At 37.6% G+C, this 13,906-nt stretch overlaps 1 protein-coding gene across 1 annotated transcript in view; it reads left to right on the top strand.

The window, feature by feature from the left end:
* Nucleotides 1–13,906, top strand: part of LOC107746295 (probable phospholipid-transporting ATPase IH) — a 73,316-nt gene that overhangs the window by 52,483 nt on the left and 6,927 nt on the right. Inside the window, exons 19-34 of the mRNA XM_016560438.1 lie at nt 1,045–1,296; nt 1,378–1,558; nt 2,465–2,567; nt 2,705–2,850; nt 3,153–3,212; nt 3,400–3,527; nt 5,412–5,547; nt 6,097–6,254; nt 6,379–6,380; nt 7,180–7,345; nt 7,427–7,607; nt 8,514–8,616; nt 8,754–8,899; nt 9,202–9,261; nt 9,449–9,576; nt 11,461–11,596. Of these exons, the coding sequence (XP_016415924.1) occupies nt 1,045–1,296; nt 1,378–1,558; nt 2,465–2,567; nt 2,705–2,850; nt 3,153–3,212; nt 3,400–3,527; nt 5,412–5,547; nt 6,097–6,254; nt 6,379–6,380; nt 7,180–7,345; nt 7,427–7,607; nt 8,514–8,616; nt 8,754–8,899; nt 9,202–9,261; nt 9,449–9,576; nt 11,461–11,596 (2,086 nt within the window). The remainder of the gene's footprint in view (nt 1–1,044; nt 1,297–1,377; nt 1,559–2,464; nt 2,568–2,704; nt 2,851–3,152; nt 3,213–3,399; nt 3,528–5,411; nt 5,548–6,096; nt 6,255–6,378; nt 6,381–7,179; nt 7,346–7,426; nt 7,608–8,513; nt 8,617–8,753; nt 8,900–9,201; nt 9,262–9,448; nt 9,577–11,460; nt 11,597–13,906) is intronic.

Here is a 13,906-nt window from a genome sequence, read left to right as displayed (position 1 = left end):
GACAGAGCATGTTATCATGAAGACAGTGGATTTTTTTTTTTTTAAATAAAGCACATTAATCTTGCACAAGAAGGCCAGGAAAGTGTATTTAAGGAAGCATATAACATAAAATCTGATTTTGTGTCAACTTTAAGCCAAGATTTAAATACGAGCCAAATAGGATTTTGGGGAAGTCAGAAGGAATGTTATGACTCAAATAGAATGTTGCTTAACTTGGGGAATTTGCTTAGCTTCAATAGAATGTTGTTAAGTGAAATGCAATTCATGTTATTAGAATGTTTAATAGGTAGTGTAGTTGAACGTCTTGTGGTTTCTTCCTGGGAGTCTTTGTGAGAATGTCACTTCCTACATGGCTGGGCTGTGAGTGAGGTGCAGTGGGGGGTGGAGTCTTAATTTTCTGGCAGCGGTGACACTGTGAATCCTGACTGCTGGGCTGCTTAATTACTGAGTGAAGTGGGCTGAGACATCACACTGCAGTAGAAGACCTCCGTGCCACCGAGCCATGCAGAGCACTGTCCATTAACTTTCACTCCAGCACTGCGCAAAGAATAAAGCACACAGGATTGCTATATACTATGCCAAATCTTTCTGCTGCTACTATACAATTGAGACAATTGGGCTGTCAAAGCAATAACTGCTTAATTGTCACTCTGTATATTTGATGTTGTTCTTTGGCTACTATTTATGTCAGAGTGTGACATATTAACTTCAAACTTAGATAGTTAGCTTCAAACTTACTTAGATCTAAGATACACTTAGATGGTGTAAAACATTAAATTACACAGGAATGTGATTAAAAACGTTGCAAACTGAAAGTTTATTTAAAATTGCATTTAAAACTATCCAAACACTCAGGACTTCCATAAACTTACATAAGAAAGGTAATATGGCGATTGTCAACATTTGCTAAGGTCGGATTGGTCATTAGTTAAGTGACGATTCGGTGGTAAATAGGCACCCCAACTGGCTCATTATATCGACATTGTGTTAACTTTGTACATGAACCGCTTTTAAAATCATCTTGGTTGTCATTTTATGTTTCAGGCTGCAGGATAAAGCAGCCGACACCATTGAGTCCCTGCACAAGGCTGGTATGAAGGTTTGGGTCCTCACAGGGGACAAAATGGAGACGGCAGCAGCCACATGCTATGCTAGCAGGTTGTTCCATCGCAATACACAAATCCTGGAACTGACAACCAAGCGGACAGAGGAGCAGAGTCTCCACGACGTCCTGTTCGATCTGAGCAGAACTGTCCTGAGACAGCATGGCAGCATTACCAGGGACACTTTCTCAGGGTAGGTACAGTAGAATACATTATGTGCTCACATAGATGCTCACACACGCAGACACCTTCACACATACAATGATCCCCACAGGCTCTCAGGTGATTGCCAAGACTATGGTCTGATAATCGATGGGGCGACACTGTCAGCTGTTCTGAAGCCAACACAGGAAGGAACCAGCAACGGAGGGAACTATAAGGAGATTTTCCTGGAAATCTGCAGGAACTGCAGTGCTGTTCTCTGCTGTCGCATGGCACCCTTACAAAAAGCACAGGTACTACAGCACTTCAGTCTCAAAGAGTATGCACTAACATTCAAATGATTGGTGTAAGATGTAAGGTTTTTTAATGTTTTTGAATGAAGGGTTTTGAAATACAGGAAAAACAGTAATATTGTGAAATAGTATAATTTTTTTAAAATTTAAAATCAACCAAAAAAATGTATTATATTTTTAAATAAATTTTTTATTTAATTAATTTATTCCTGTGATGGCAAAGCTGAATTTTCAGCAGCGATTAATCCAGTCTTCAGTCTTGCTGATTTGGTGCTCAAGAAACATTTCTTATTATTATCACAGTTCTATTTTTTAAAAGCTTAAAAGAGCAGCATATATTTTAAACATATTTTTGTTGCAATGTAAAAGTCTTTACTGTCACTTTTGATCACTTAAATGCATCCTTGCTGAGTAAAAAATATTTCTTATATATTTTGTGTATTAAGCCATTTTCCTTGTGGGTTCTATTGACTAAGGGTGACTAAAGGTCTTGGTGTCTATTTGGGGACATTTAGTCCCCACAATGATGATAATACCTGACTCACACAAACACAGCCACCTGCCAGAGAATGGTTGTCCTCATTCCCTTATTGTAATCTCTCAGCTTGTGAGTTACACGGCGCAATCAAAAGAGACTCTGGTCTCTTTCTCGTTCTCATTTACTGCACGCTAAACCTGCCAGTCACTCTCTGGGGCTGCTGGGAAAACCAGAGACTGTAAAGTCAAGAAGTGAGAGAAGTCACAGCATTACAAGACAATTATTGATGTGAAACGAACAGTAAAATCCAAATCAAATAGTCACTTCGTCTGAGATAGGATTGATATGATCCTATCGCCTCAGTCACATGAGCAGCCAAAAACCCTGATTAATAATCTAATCTCTCAGAAATGAAACTGTTCTTTCAGATTGTTAAGCTGATAAAAGCATCAAAAGAACACCCCATCACGCTGGCCATCGGGGACGGAGCCAATGATGTCAGCATGATTCTGGAAGCTCACGTGGGCATAGGTGATTTCATGCTCGCATACAAAAACAAATCATTTTAGAAGTTATCCTTTCTCCAGGAAGTAAATCTCTGATAGGCTTCTGTTTAACAACTATCAGCAATATCTTGCATGCCTATTGACTGGTTTTTCTGCCTCTAGGGATCATGGGTAAAGAGGGGCGTCAGGCGGCCCGTAACAGCGACTATGCAGTTACCAAGTTCAAACACCTGAAGAAGATGCTGCTGGTGCACGGACACTACTACTACATCAGGATCGCTGAGCTGGTCCAGTACTTCTTCTATAAGGTGAACTCAAACAAACAAAATGTGTAGACACAAAATAAAAAAGATAATGTCAAGCAAAATAGCTGATTGCTAGCTGACACAACACAAACGACATTGCCTGCGGTTGTAAACACAGGAAAAAAAAGTTGCTTAATATGTGTGGATGCTACTTTTTCCCAGGAGTTCTGACTAAACCACTGAACAATCTTGTTGAAAATGCAACTCTAATGCAGCGCTATTTATAGCAAACAGAATTCACACACACGCAATCCCCCTAAAGGGTTGAGCACATCAAGTACTGAGGGTCTGTTTTCTCTCCACAGAATGTGTGCTTCATCTTCCCTCAGTTTCTCTATCAGTTCTTTTGTGGCTTCTCTCAGCAGGTAAACGCATACCTCAAAGTGTCTTAAAGGTCTATCACTATTAGACTACATTTGAAATAGATGTTGAAATTGACACGTGGAATGTGAAAGTGCATGTAGTTATTTCTCTTCTGTGCTTACACTGAACTTAACTGTTGATTTACAGCAACTATAGCAAACTGGTTTCATTGTTTTTGTCCCTCTGCAGCCACTGTATGACACGGCATATCTGACCCTGTACAATATCAGCTTTACCTCATTACCCATCCTCCTCTACAGTCTGATGGAGCAGCACATCAACATGGACATCCTCAAACGGGACCCTACTCTCTACAGGTGAGGAACATTTGGGTTTCACTAACATCCCCTTTATCTACACCTATAGTCTGAATGTGATGCGATAATTATACTTTAAACTTAAAGCATAGGTTTAAACAATGAGAACAATTCACCCAAAATGGAAAACCAGTATGGAGTTAGGTTTGAGTTGAAGTTGTTTTATTGGCTGATACGTGACGTGTGGTACGTGTCAGCACGTTTACTATCTGTTCACTATTCTATTTCTGGGTCCCTCTGTGAGACCTACTGATAAATCCCTGTCTATACACTGGCTATTTATACTCACCTTGGCCTCCTTTTTGCATGGCTGTTGGTTCGCTGAGACTCAAAACACTCATTATTTCTTATCCTGAGATTTGTTGTCCCTGAGACTTCATAGCATATTCATAAAGCACTTTTGAAATACTTAAGTAATAGTGTTTTTATTTTTATTTAATTTTTTTTGCTTTTCCCACTTTAATTAAAACGCATATACATATTCAACTAATGTAAGTCATAGTGACAGCACAGCACTGGCCCATTCAGGGACCATTTAATATGCTGATTCAATTAAAATTAAAATTTAAATAATCTGGATTTTTGAAAACTTTTATTTTCCTTGCATCATTTTTGTATCTAATGAACCGCCTGATGTAGCCCAGTCTCACTCTCTATATTTTCCCCTTTTATAAAATGTTCTTTCTGATTGTGAGCCTCCAGGTTTTCTCACTTAATCACATGAACACGCTGCTTCCAAATACGAGGCTGCTATAATTGGACAGTTTCATCAGCCTTTGGCAAACATATCTGCACAGACCCTTGCACTAAACTCAATTTACACACTACACTGGGCAGAAATACCGTTAGAACTGGTCTACATTTTATCACCAAATGTCCTGACACTGCATTTTTTTTTTTCAATCTTATTCCTCTGCATTGCTTGTTCAATATATAAAGTGTTCATTACTGACACACAGTGTGGCACTTGTAGCCATCAAGGACATTCTCACTAGAAAAAGCGCTGATCTGATATATACTTTTTAATTTTTCTATATGTTTTTAAAGTAAGAATGGACAGCACAGCAGAAGTGATGCTTATTTTTTTCTGACCCCAATTTCACTTTCATTTGAAATGATCCATCCAAACTCAAGTGTGGTTTGAGACTAAACTGAGTTTTCATAGAGCGCTCAAAAATAACAATATGATCTTACAATGAAATGTTTGACTGCTCCTTTGCTTTTCAGTTTAGTATCGGTTGCACTTCATTTGGTATACATTTATACCAACAATACTATAAAAGACTACAAAACCTGAGCTCAGTTTGGGATATTCCTGAGATCTCTTCTGAAACTCTAAAGGTGGCATGTGAGTTTATTAATTTGAGAAGCAGAAACTTCAGCAAAATGCTAAATGAATAAATGTAGATTTTCCATTGGTTCTTCATTTAATCTCATTGTGTCAAGCAGAAACATGTGAGATTAAAGATACTTTTTATAATCTCCCCATTTTTCCAATTTTTTTCTTCTTTTTTTAAAATATTACACTAGGTTTAATTTATTTTTAGTTCAGTTTTAGATATTATTAATTTCCATTTTGTAATTTTAATGCTTTAACATAAATTTGTTATTTGCCAAAGCAGCATTTCTAATTGTTTTTCATCTAATATTTGTAATTTATTTGAGCTTTATTTCAATGAACAATATTTTTAATAGTTTTAGTTTTTGATAATAACCCTATTCATGATTTAGAAATTTGTAGCTTATAATGTATTGCATGCACTTGTATGTTAAATGTACATTGTTAAAGGTCTGTAAAGTGTAACATTTACAATACAGTGTGGTTTTGCAAACGATATGCGATTTATCTTTATATTTTCATTTTTAATATCTTTCTTTTTACAGAGATATTGCCAAGAATTCCCTCCTGAGATGGCCCACCTTCATCTACTGGACATTTCTGGGGATTTTTGATGCCGTGGTCTTCTTCTTTGGTGCTTTCTTCCTTTTCGACAACACAACCTTCACCAGCAACGGACAGGTAACGCAGTCACTGTCTAAACCATGATTTTGTTTTCACATTTTTCTGTGTGTGTTTTATTTAATCAACTTAACCAGCCGTTTTTATTTCTTGAGCTCATTGTTTTTCTCAGTCAAATAAAGCAGTCGCATACAGATTGAATGGGTGGCCGCTGCTTGTTGAGTGAGTTATTTTGTGGTTTGTAATGTACATACTTGTGGTTTAACTGCGGTCTTGATCTAGCTTGCAGACTTTTGTCTGTCCTCCTTTGCGTATGTTTGAAGTCATTACAGGTGCTTCCCCATTCATTTATGCGACACAAAGCATGCTGGTTAATCAGTCAGACCAGACATCTTTCTCTGTGCCATTAAGTTAAATCATAGTAACCTTTTTGGATTTACTTTCAGTTATAACATCCTAATTTTTTCTTTACTTTCTTGCTCCCTGTCCCCTCCCTCTCCTTCTTTTCTTTCGTTTTCTTCTCTTTCTCTCTTTCTCTATCTCTTTTCCTCCTTTTACCTACCCCCCTTTTGCCTTTCTTTTCTTTTCTGCTTCTCTTCCTTTCCTCAGCTAATGGCCACCAACACACAGATGGTAAGCCTGTCCCTATCTGTTTCTCATCCTATTTTTAGTTTTAGTTTTACTGTTACCCTCCTCAACCCCTCCCCTCACCCTAAAGCCACTCCCACTCACAAAGTGTCTACTAACACTAAATGTTCACTGCCATCGTAGCTCTCAAACAGTCACTTACGGCATCCCAATGTCCCCTGTACCGAGGACCAGCCACTGTAGGTATAGAGTAGCAAACCCCCCCGTTCATCTTCCTCTGTCTATGATCTTGTGATCGAGTAGGAGTTTGTGTCCGTCCCGTGTGTCACGTTGCGACTGTGTTTTTTGCAATCCCCCGATTTGGAGGGGTGTTGTCATCCTCATCCTCATCGGCTTGTAGGATACACATCCATCGTCTCATGACTCACTGCAAGGGCAAATGAATGAACAAGAGGACATGTGGATTCAACATTTCACTTTGTTTGGTACAGTACATGTTGAATGGAAGAGAATCTATTCCGAAACTTTTAATTAGAAGGGATGCTGGAGGCTTTTTCCACAAATAGGGTATACATTAGTGACTCATTAACCTTTTTTACACAATTGGAGGTTCAATATTTTATTTTATTTGTTTGTGAAAAGTATATAAGATTATGTATAAGATTTAATACGTTTAACATTTGGGGCCAGATTTACTAAACAGGGCAAATTAGCGCTAGAGCGCAATTCCATTAAAGCGCCGATGGGAGGGAAAAAATGTACAGGTGATTTAATGACAAGGTGCACATTAAAGAACACAGACGCAACATCTCATTTCCATAATGACCAGCGCAATCTACCAAGAGCAGCGCAATTACCGCCTGCTTTTTTTGGGCATTAAATAATGCCGCAAATACTTTAATTGACGAGCGCAAATCTTAGTAAATCACATTGCGTGGTTCATTTAAATATTCTCCTCCCATAAATTTAAAGATCCTACAAATGCATATTCAATAAGGTGAGTCGCAAAAATAACTGTGTCCACACCTTTTCAGCGCTAATTTCCCGCTGCGTGTCTATAGTAAATCCTGACAGTAGTTTTTTGAGGGTTTGCACTGACGCAAGCGGCAGCAGCCACATGCTATGCTAGCAGGTTGTTCCATCGCAATACACAAATCCTGGAACTGACAACCAAGCGGACAGAGGAGCAGAGTCTCCACGACGTCCTGTTCGATCTGAGCAGAACTGTCCTGAGACAGCATGGCAGCATTACCAGGGACACTTTCTCAGGGTAGGTACAGTAGAATACATTATGTGCTCACATAGATGCTCACACACGCAGACACCTTCACACATACAATGATCCCCACAGGCTCTCAGGTGATTGCCAAGACTATGGTCTGATAATCGATGGGGCGACACTGTCAGCTGTTCTGAAGCCAACACAGGAAGGAACCAGCAACGGAGGGAACTATAAGGAGATTTTCCTGGAAATCTGCAGGAACTGCAGTGCTGTTCTCTGCTGTCGCATGGCACCCTTACAAAAAGCACAGGTACTACAGCACTTCAGTCTCAAAGAGTATGCACTAACATTCAAATGATTGGTGTAAGATGTAAGGTTTTTTAATGTTTTTGAATGAAGGGTTTTGAAATACAGGAAAAACAGTAATATTGTGAAATAGTATAATTTTTTTAAAATTTAAAATCAACCAAAAAAATGTATTATATTTTTAAATAAATTTTTTATTTAATTAATTTATTCCTGTGATGGCAAAGCTGAATTTTCAGCAGCGATTAATCCAGTCTTCAGTCTTGCTGATTTGGTGCTCAAGAAACATTTCTTATTATTATCACAGTTCTATTTTTTAAAAGCTTAAAAGAGCAGCATATATTTTAAACATATTTTTGTTGCAATGTAAAAGTCTTTACTGTCACTTTTGATCACTTAAATGCATCCTTGCTGAGTAAAAAATATTTCTTATATATTTTGTGTATTAAGCCATTTTCCTTGTGGGTTCTATTGACTAAGGGTGACTAAAGGTCTTGGTGTCTATTTGGGGACATTTAGTCCCCACAATGATGATAATACCTGACTCACACAAACACAGCCACCTGCCAGAGAATGGTTGTCCTCATTCCCTTATTGTAATCTCTCAGCTTGTGAGTTACACGGCGCAATCAAAAGAGACTCTGGTCTCTTTCTCGTTCTCATTTACTGCACGCTAAACCTGCCAGTCACTCTCTGGGGCTGCTGGGAAAACCAGAGACTGTAAAGTCAAGAAGTGAGAGAAGTCACAGCATTACAAGACAATTATTGATGTGAAACGAACAGTAAAATCCAAATCAAATAGTCACTTCGTCTGAGATAGGATTGATATGATCCTATCGCCTCAGTCACATGAGCAGCCAAAAACCCTGATTAATAATCTAATCTCTCAGAAATGAAACTGTTCTTTCAGATTGTTAAGCTGATAAAAGCATCAAAAGAACACCCCATCACGCTGGCCATCGGGGACGGAGCCAATGATGTCAGCATGATTCTGGAAGCTCACGTGGGCATAGGTGATTTCATGCTCGCATACAAAAACAAATCATTTTAGAAGTTATCCTTTCTCCAGGAAGTAAATCTCTGATAGGCTTCTGTTTAACAACTATCAGCAATATCTTGCATGCCTATTGACTGGTTTTTCTGCCTCTAGGGATCATGGGTAAAGAGGGGCGTCAGGCGGCCCGTAACAGCGACTATGCAATTACCAAGTTCAAACACCTGAAGAAGATGCTGCTGGTTCACGGGCACTACTACTACATCAGAATTGCTGAGCTGGTCCAGTACTTCTTCTATAAGGTGAACTCAAACAAACAAAATGTGTAGACACAAAATAAAAAAGATAATGTCAAGCAAAATAGCTGATTGCTAGCTGACACAACACAAACGACATTGCCTGCGGTTGTAAACACAGGAAAAAAAAGTTGCTTAATATGTGTGGATGCTACTTTTTCCCAGGAGTTCTGACTAAACCACTGAACAATCTTGTTGAAAATGCAACTCTAATGCAGCGCTATTTATAGCAAACAGAATTCACACACACGCAATCCCCCTAAAGGGTTGAGCACATCAAGTACTGAGGGTCTGTTTTCTCTCCACAGAATGTGTGCTTCATCTTCCCTCAGTTTCTCTATCAGTTCTTTTGTGGCTTCTCTCAGCAGGTAAACGCATACCTCAAAGTGTCTTAAAGGTCTATCACTATTAGACTACATTTGAAATAGATGTTGAAATTGACACGTGGAATGTGAAAGTGCATGTAGTTATTTCTCTTCTGTGCTTACACTGAACTTAACTGTTGATTTACAGCAACTATAGCAAACTGGTTTCATTGTTTTTGTCCCTCTGCAGCCACTGTATGACACGGCATATCTGACCCTGTACAATATCAGCTTTACCTCATTACCCATCCTCCTCTACAGTCTGATGGAGCAGCACATCAACATGGACATCCTCAAACGGGACCCTACTCTCTACAGGTGAGGAACATTTGGGTTTCACTAACATCCCCTTTATCTACACCTATAGTCTGAATGTGATGCGATAATTATACTTTAAACTTAAAGCATAGGTTTAAACAATGAGAACAATTCACCCAAAATGGAAAACCAGTATGGAGTTAGGTTTGAGTTGAAGTTGTTTTATTGGCTGATACGTGACGTGTGGTACGTGTCAGCACGTTTACTATCTGTTCACTATTCTATTTCTGGGTCCCTCTGTGAGACCTACTGATAAATCCCTGTCTATACACTGGCTATTTATACTCACCTTGGCCTCCTTTTTGCATGGCTGTTGGTTCGCTGAGACTCAAAACACTCATTATTTCTTATCCTGAGATTTGTTGTCCCTGAGACTTCATAGCATATTCATAAAGCACTTTTGAAATACTTAAGTAATAGTGTTTTTATTTTTATTTAATTTTTTTTGCTTTTCCCACTTTAATTAAAACGCATATACATATTCAACTAATGTAAGTCATAGTGACAGCACAGCACTGGCCCATTCAGGGACCATTTAATATGCTGATTCAATTAAAATTAAAATTTAAATAATCTGGATTTTTGAAAACTTTTATTTTCCTTGCATCATTTTTGTATCTAATGAACCGCCTGATGTAGCCCAGTCTCACTCTCTATATTTTCCCCTTTTATAAAATGTTCTTTCTGATTGTGAGCCTCCAGGTTTTCTCACTTAATCACATGAACACGCTGCTTCCAAATACGAGGCTGCTATAATTGGACAGTTTCATCAGCCTTTGGCAAACATATCTGCACAGACCCTTGCACTAAACTCAATTTACACACTACACTGGGCAGAAATACCGTTAGAACTGGTCTACATTTTATCACCAAATGTCCTGACACTGCATTTTTTTTTTTCAATCTTATTCCTCTGCATTGCTTGTTCAATATATAAAGTGTTCATTACTGACACACAGTGTGGCACTTGTAGCCATCAAGGACATTCTCACTAGAAAAAGCGCTGATCTGATATATACTTTTTAATTTTTCTATATGTTTTTAAAGTAAGAATGGACAGCACAGCAGAAGTGATGCTTATTTTTTTCTGACCCCAATTTCACTTTCATTTGAAATGATCCATCCAAACTCAAGTGTGGTTTGAGACTAAACTGAGTTTTCATAGAGCGCTCAAAAATAACAATATGATCTTACAATGAAATGTTTGACTGCTCCTTTGCTTTTCAGTTTAGTATCGGTTGCACTTCATTTGGTATACATTTATACCAACAATACTATAAAAGACTACAAAACCTGAGCTCAGTTTGGGATATTCCTGAGATCTCTTCTGAAACTCTAAAGGTGGCATGTGAGTTTATTAATTTGAGAAGCAGAAACTTCAGCAAAATGCTAAATGAATAAATGTAGATTTTCCATTGGTTCTTCATTTAATCTCATTGTGTCAAGCAGAAACATGTGAGATTAAAGATACTTTTTATAATCTCCCCATTTTTCCAATTTTTTTCTTCTTTTTTTAAAATATTACACTAGGTTTAATTTATTTTTAGTTCAGTTTTAGATATTATTAATTTCCATTTTGTAATTTTAATGCTTTAACATAAATTTGTTATTTGCCAAAGCAGCATTTCTAATTGTTTTTCATCTAATATTTGTAATTTATTTGAGCTTTATTTCAATGAACAATATTTTTAATAGTTTTAGTTTTTGATAATAACCCTATTCATGATTTAGAAATTTGTAGCTTATAATGTATTGCATGCACTTGTATGTTAAATGTACATTGTTAAAGGTCTGTAAAGTGTAACATTTACAATACAGTGTGGTTTTGCAAACGATATGCGATTTATCTTTATATTTTCATTTTTAATATCTTTCTTTTTACAGAGATATTGCCAAGAATTCCCTCCTGAGATGGCCCACCTTCATCTACTGGACATTTCTGGGGATTTTTGATGCCGTGGTCTTCTTCTTTGGTGCTTTCTTCCTTTTCGACAACACAACCTTCACCAGCAACGGACAGGTAACGCAGTCACTGTCTAAACCATGATTTTGTTTTCACATTTTTCTGTGTGTGTTTTATTTAATCAACTTAACCAGCCGTTTTTATTTCTTGAGCTCATTGTTTTTCTCAGTCAAATAAAGCAGTCGCATACAGATTGAATGGGTGGCCGCTGCTTGTTGAGTGAGTTATTTTGTGGTTTGTAATGTACATACTTGTGGTTTAACTGCGGTCTTGATCTAGCTTGCAGACTTTTGTCTGTCCTCCTTTGCGTATGTTTGAAGTCATTACAGGTGCTTCCCCATTCATTTATGCGACACAAAGCATGCTGGTTAATCAGTCAGACCAGACATCTTTCTCTGTGCCATTAAGTTAAATCATAGTAACCTTTTTGGATTGCTTTTTTACCTGTTTGATTTACTTTAAGTTATAACATCCTAATTTTTTCTTTACTTTCTTGCTCCCTGTCCCCTCCCTCTCCTTCTTTTCTTTCGTTTTCTTCTCTTTCTCTCTTTCTCTATCTCTTTTCCTCCTTTTACCTACTCCCTTTTTGCCTTTCTTTTCTTTTCTGCTTCTCTTCCTTTCCTCAGCTAATGGCCACCAACACACAGATGGTAAGCCTGTCCCTATCTGTTTCTCATCCTATTTTTAGTTTTAGTTTTACTGTTACCCTCCTCAACCCCTCCCCTCACCCTAAAGCCACTCCCACTCACAAAGTGTCTACTAACACTAAATGTTCACTGCCATCGTAGCTCTCAAACAGTCACTTACGGCATCCCAATGTCCCCTGTACCGAGGACCAGCCACTGTAGGTATAGAGTAGCAAACCCCCCCGTTCATCTTCCTCTGTCTATGATCTTGTGATCGAGTAGGAGTTTGTGTCCGTCCCGTGTGTCACGTTGCGACTGTGTTTTTTGCAATCCCCCGATTTGGAGGGGTGTTGTCATCCTCATCCTCATCGGCTTGTAGGATACACATCCATCGTCTCATGACTCACTGCAAGGGCAAATGAATGAACAAGAGGACATGTGGATTCAACATTTCACTTTGTTTGGTACAGTACATGTTGAATGGAAGAGAATCTATTCCGAAACTTTTAATTAGAAGGGATGCTGGAGGCTTTTTCCACAAATAGGGTATACATTAGTGACTCATTAACCTTTTTTACACAATTGGAGGTTCAATATTTTATTTTATTTGTTTGTGAAAAGTATATAAGATTATGTATAAGATTTAATACGTTTAACATTTGGGGCCAGATTTACTAAACAGGGCAAATTAGCGCTAGAGCGCAATTCCATTAAAGCGCCGATGGGAGGGAAAAAATGTACAGGTGATTTAATGACAAGGTGCACATTAAAGAACACAGACGCAACATCTCATTTCCATAATGACCAGCGCAATCTACCAAGAGCAGCGCAATTACCGCCTGCTTTTTTTGGGCATTAAATAATGCCGCAAATACTTTAATTGACGAGCGCAAATCTTAGTAAATCACATTGCGTGGTTCATTTAAATATTCTCCTCCCATAAATTTAAAGATCCTACAAATGCATATTCAATAAGGTGAGTCGCAAAAATAACTGTGTCCACACCTTTTCAGCGCTAATTTCCCGCTGCGTGTCTATAGTAAATCCTGACAGTAGTTTTTTGAGGGTTTGCACTGACGCAAGCTGATAGTAAATCTGGCCCTTAATGTCTTTATTGTAAGTATTTGTATGAAAAAAGGAGAAACTAATGTTTTTTATATTTAATATAAATTATTATTATATCATGGTTGTTATTATTTTTTATCATACTAATTAGTTATTTATTGCTAAAAAAGATACTAAAAATTGATGTTTTGTGTATAAATTTTATTAATATATAATTGTATAGATTAAATATATTAATAATCTATTAAGTACATTTATTGCATTGCATAGGGTCTCTCTTTCTTCTTGTAATACATTATATATACAAATAATGTATATCATTTAATAATGTCTTTATTGCAAGTAACAAAAAATAAACTAAATATTTTATAAAAAATATATATATTTTAAAGGGGTCATATGATGCTGCTAAAAAGAACATTATTTTGTGTATTTGGTGTAATGAAATGTTTATGCAGTTTAAGGTTAAAAAAACATTATTTTCCACATACTGTACATTATTGTTTCTCCTCTATGCCCCGCCTTTCTGAAACGCGTCGATTTTTACAAACCTCATTGGTCTGAAAAGCGAGGTATGCTCTGATTGGCCAGCTATCCAGAGCGTTGTGATTGACCGAATACCTCAAGCGTGTGACGGAAATGTTATGCCCCTACCATACTGTGAATGATGCCTTGT

This window comes from Sinocyclocheilus rhinocerous, unplaced genomic scaffold (genome assembly GCF_001515625.1).
Source record: "Sinocyclocheilus rhinocerous isolate Xijiao unplaced genomic scaffold, SAMN03320098_v1.1 scaffold798, whole genome shotgun sequence".
Classification (NCBI taxonomy): Eukaryota; Metazoa; Chordata; class Actinopteri; order Cypriniformes; family Cyprinidae; genus Sinocyclocheilus; species Sinocyclocheilus rhinocerous.
This window is presented reverse-complemented; position numbering and strand designations above follow the sequence as displayed.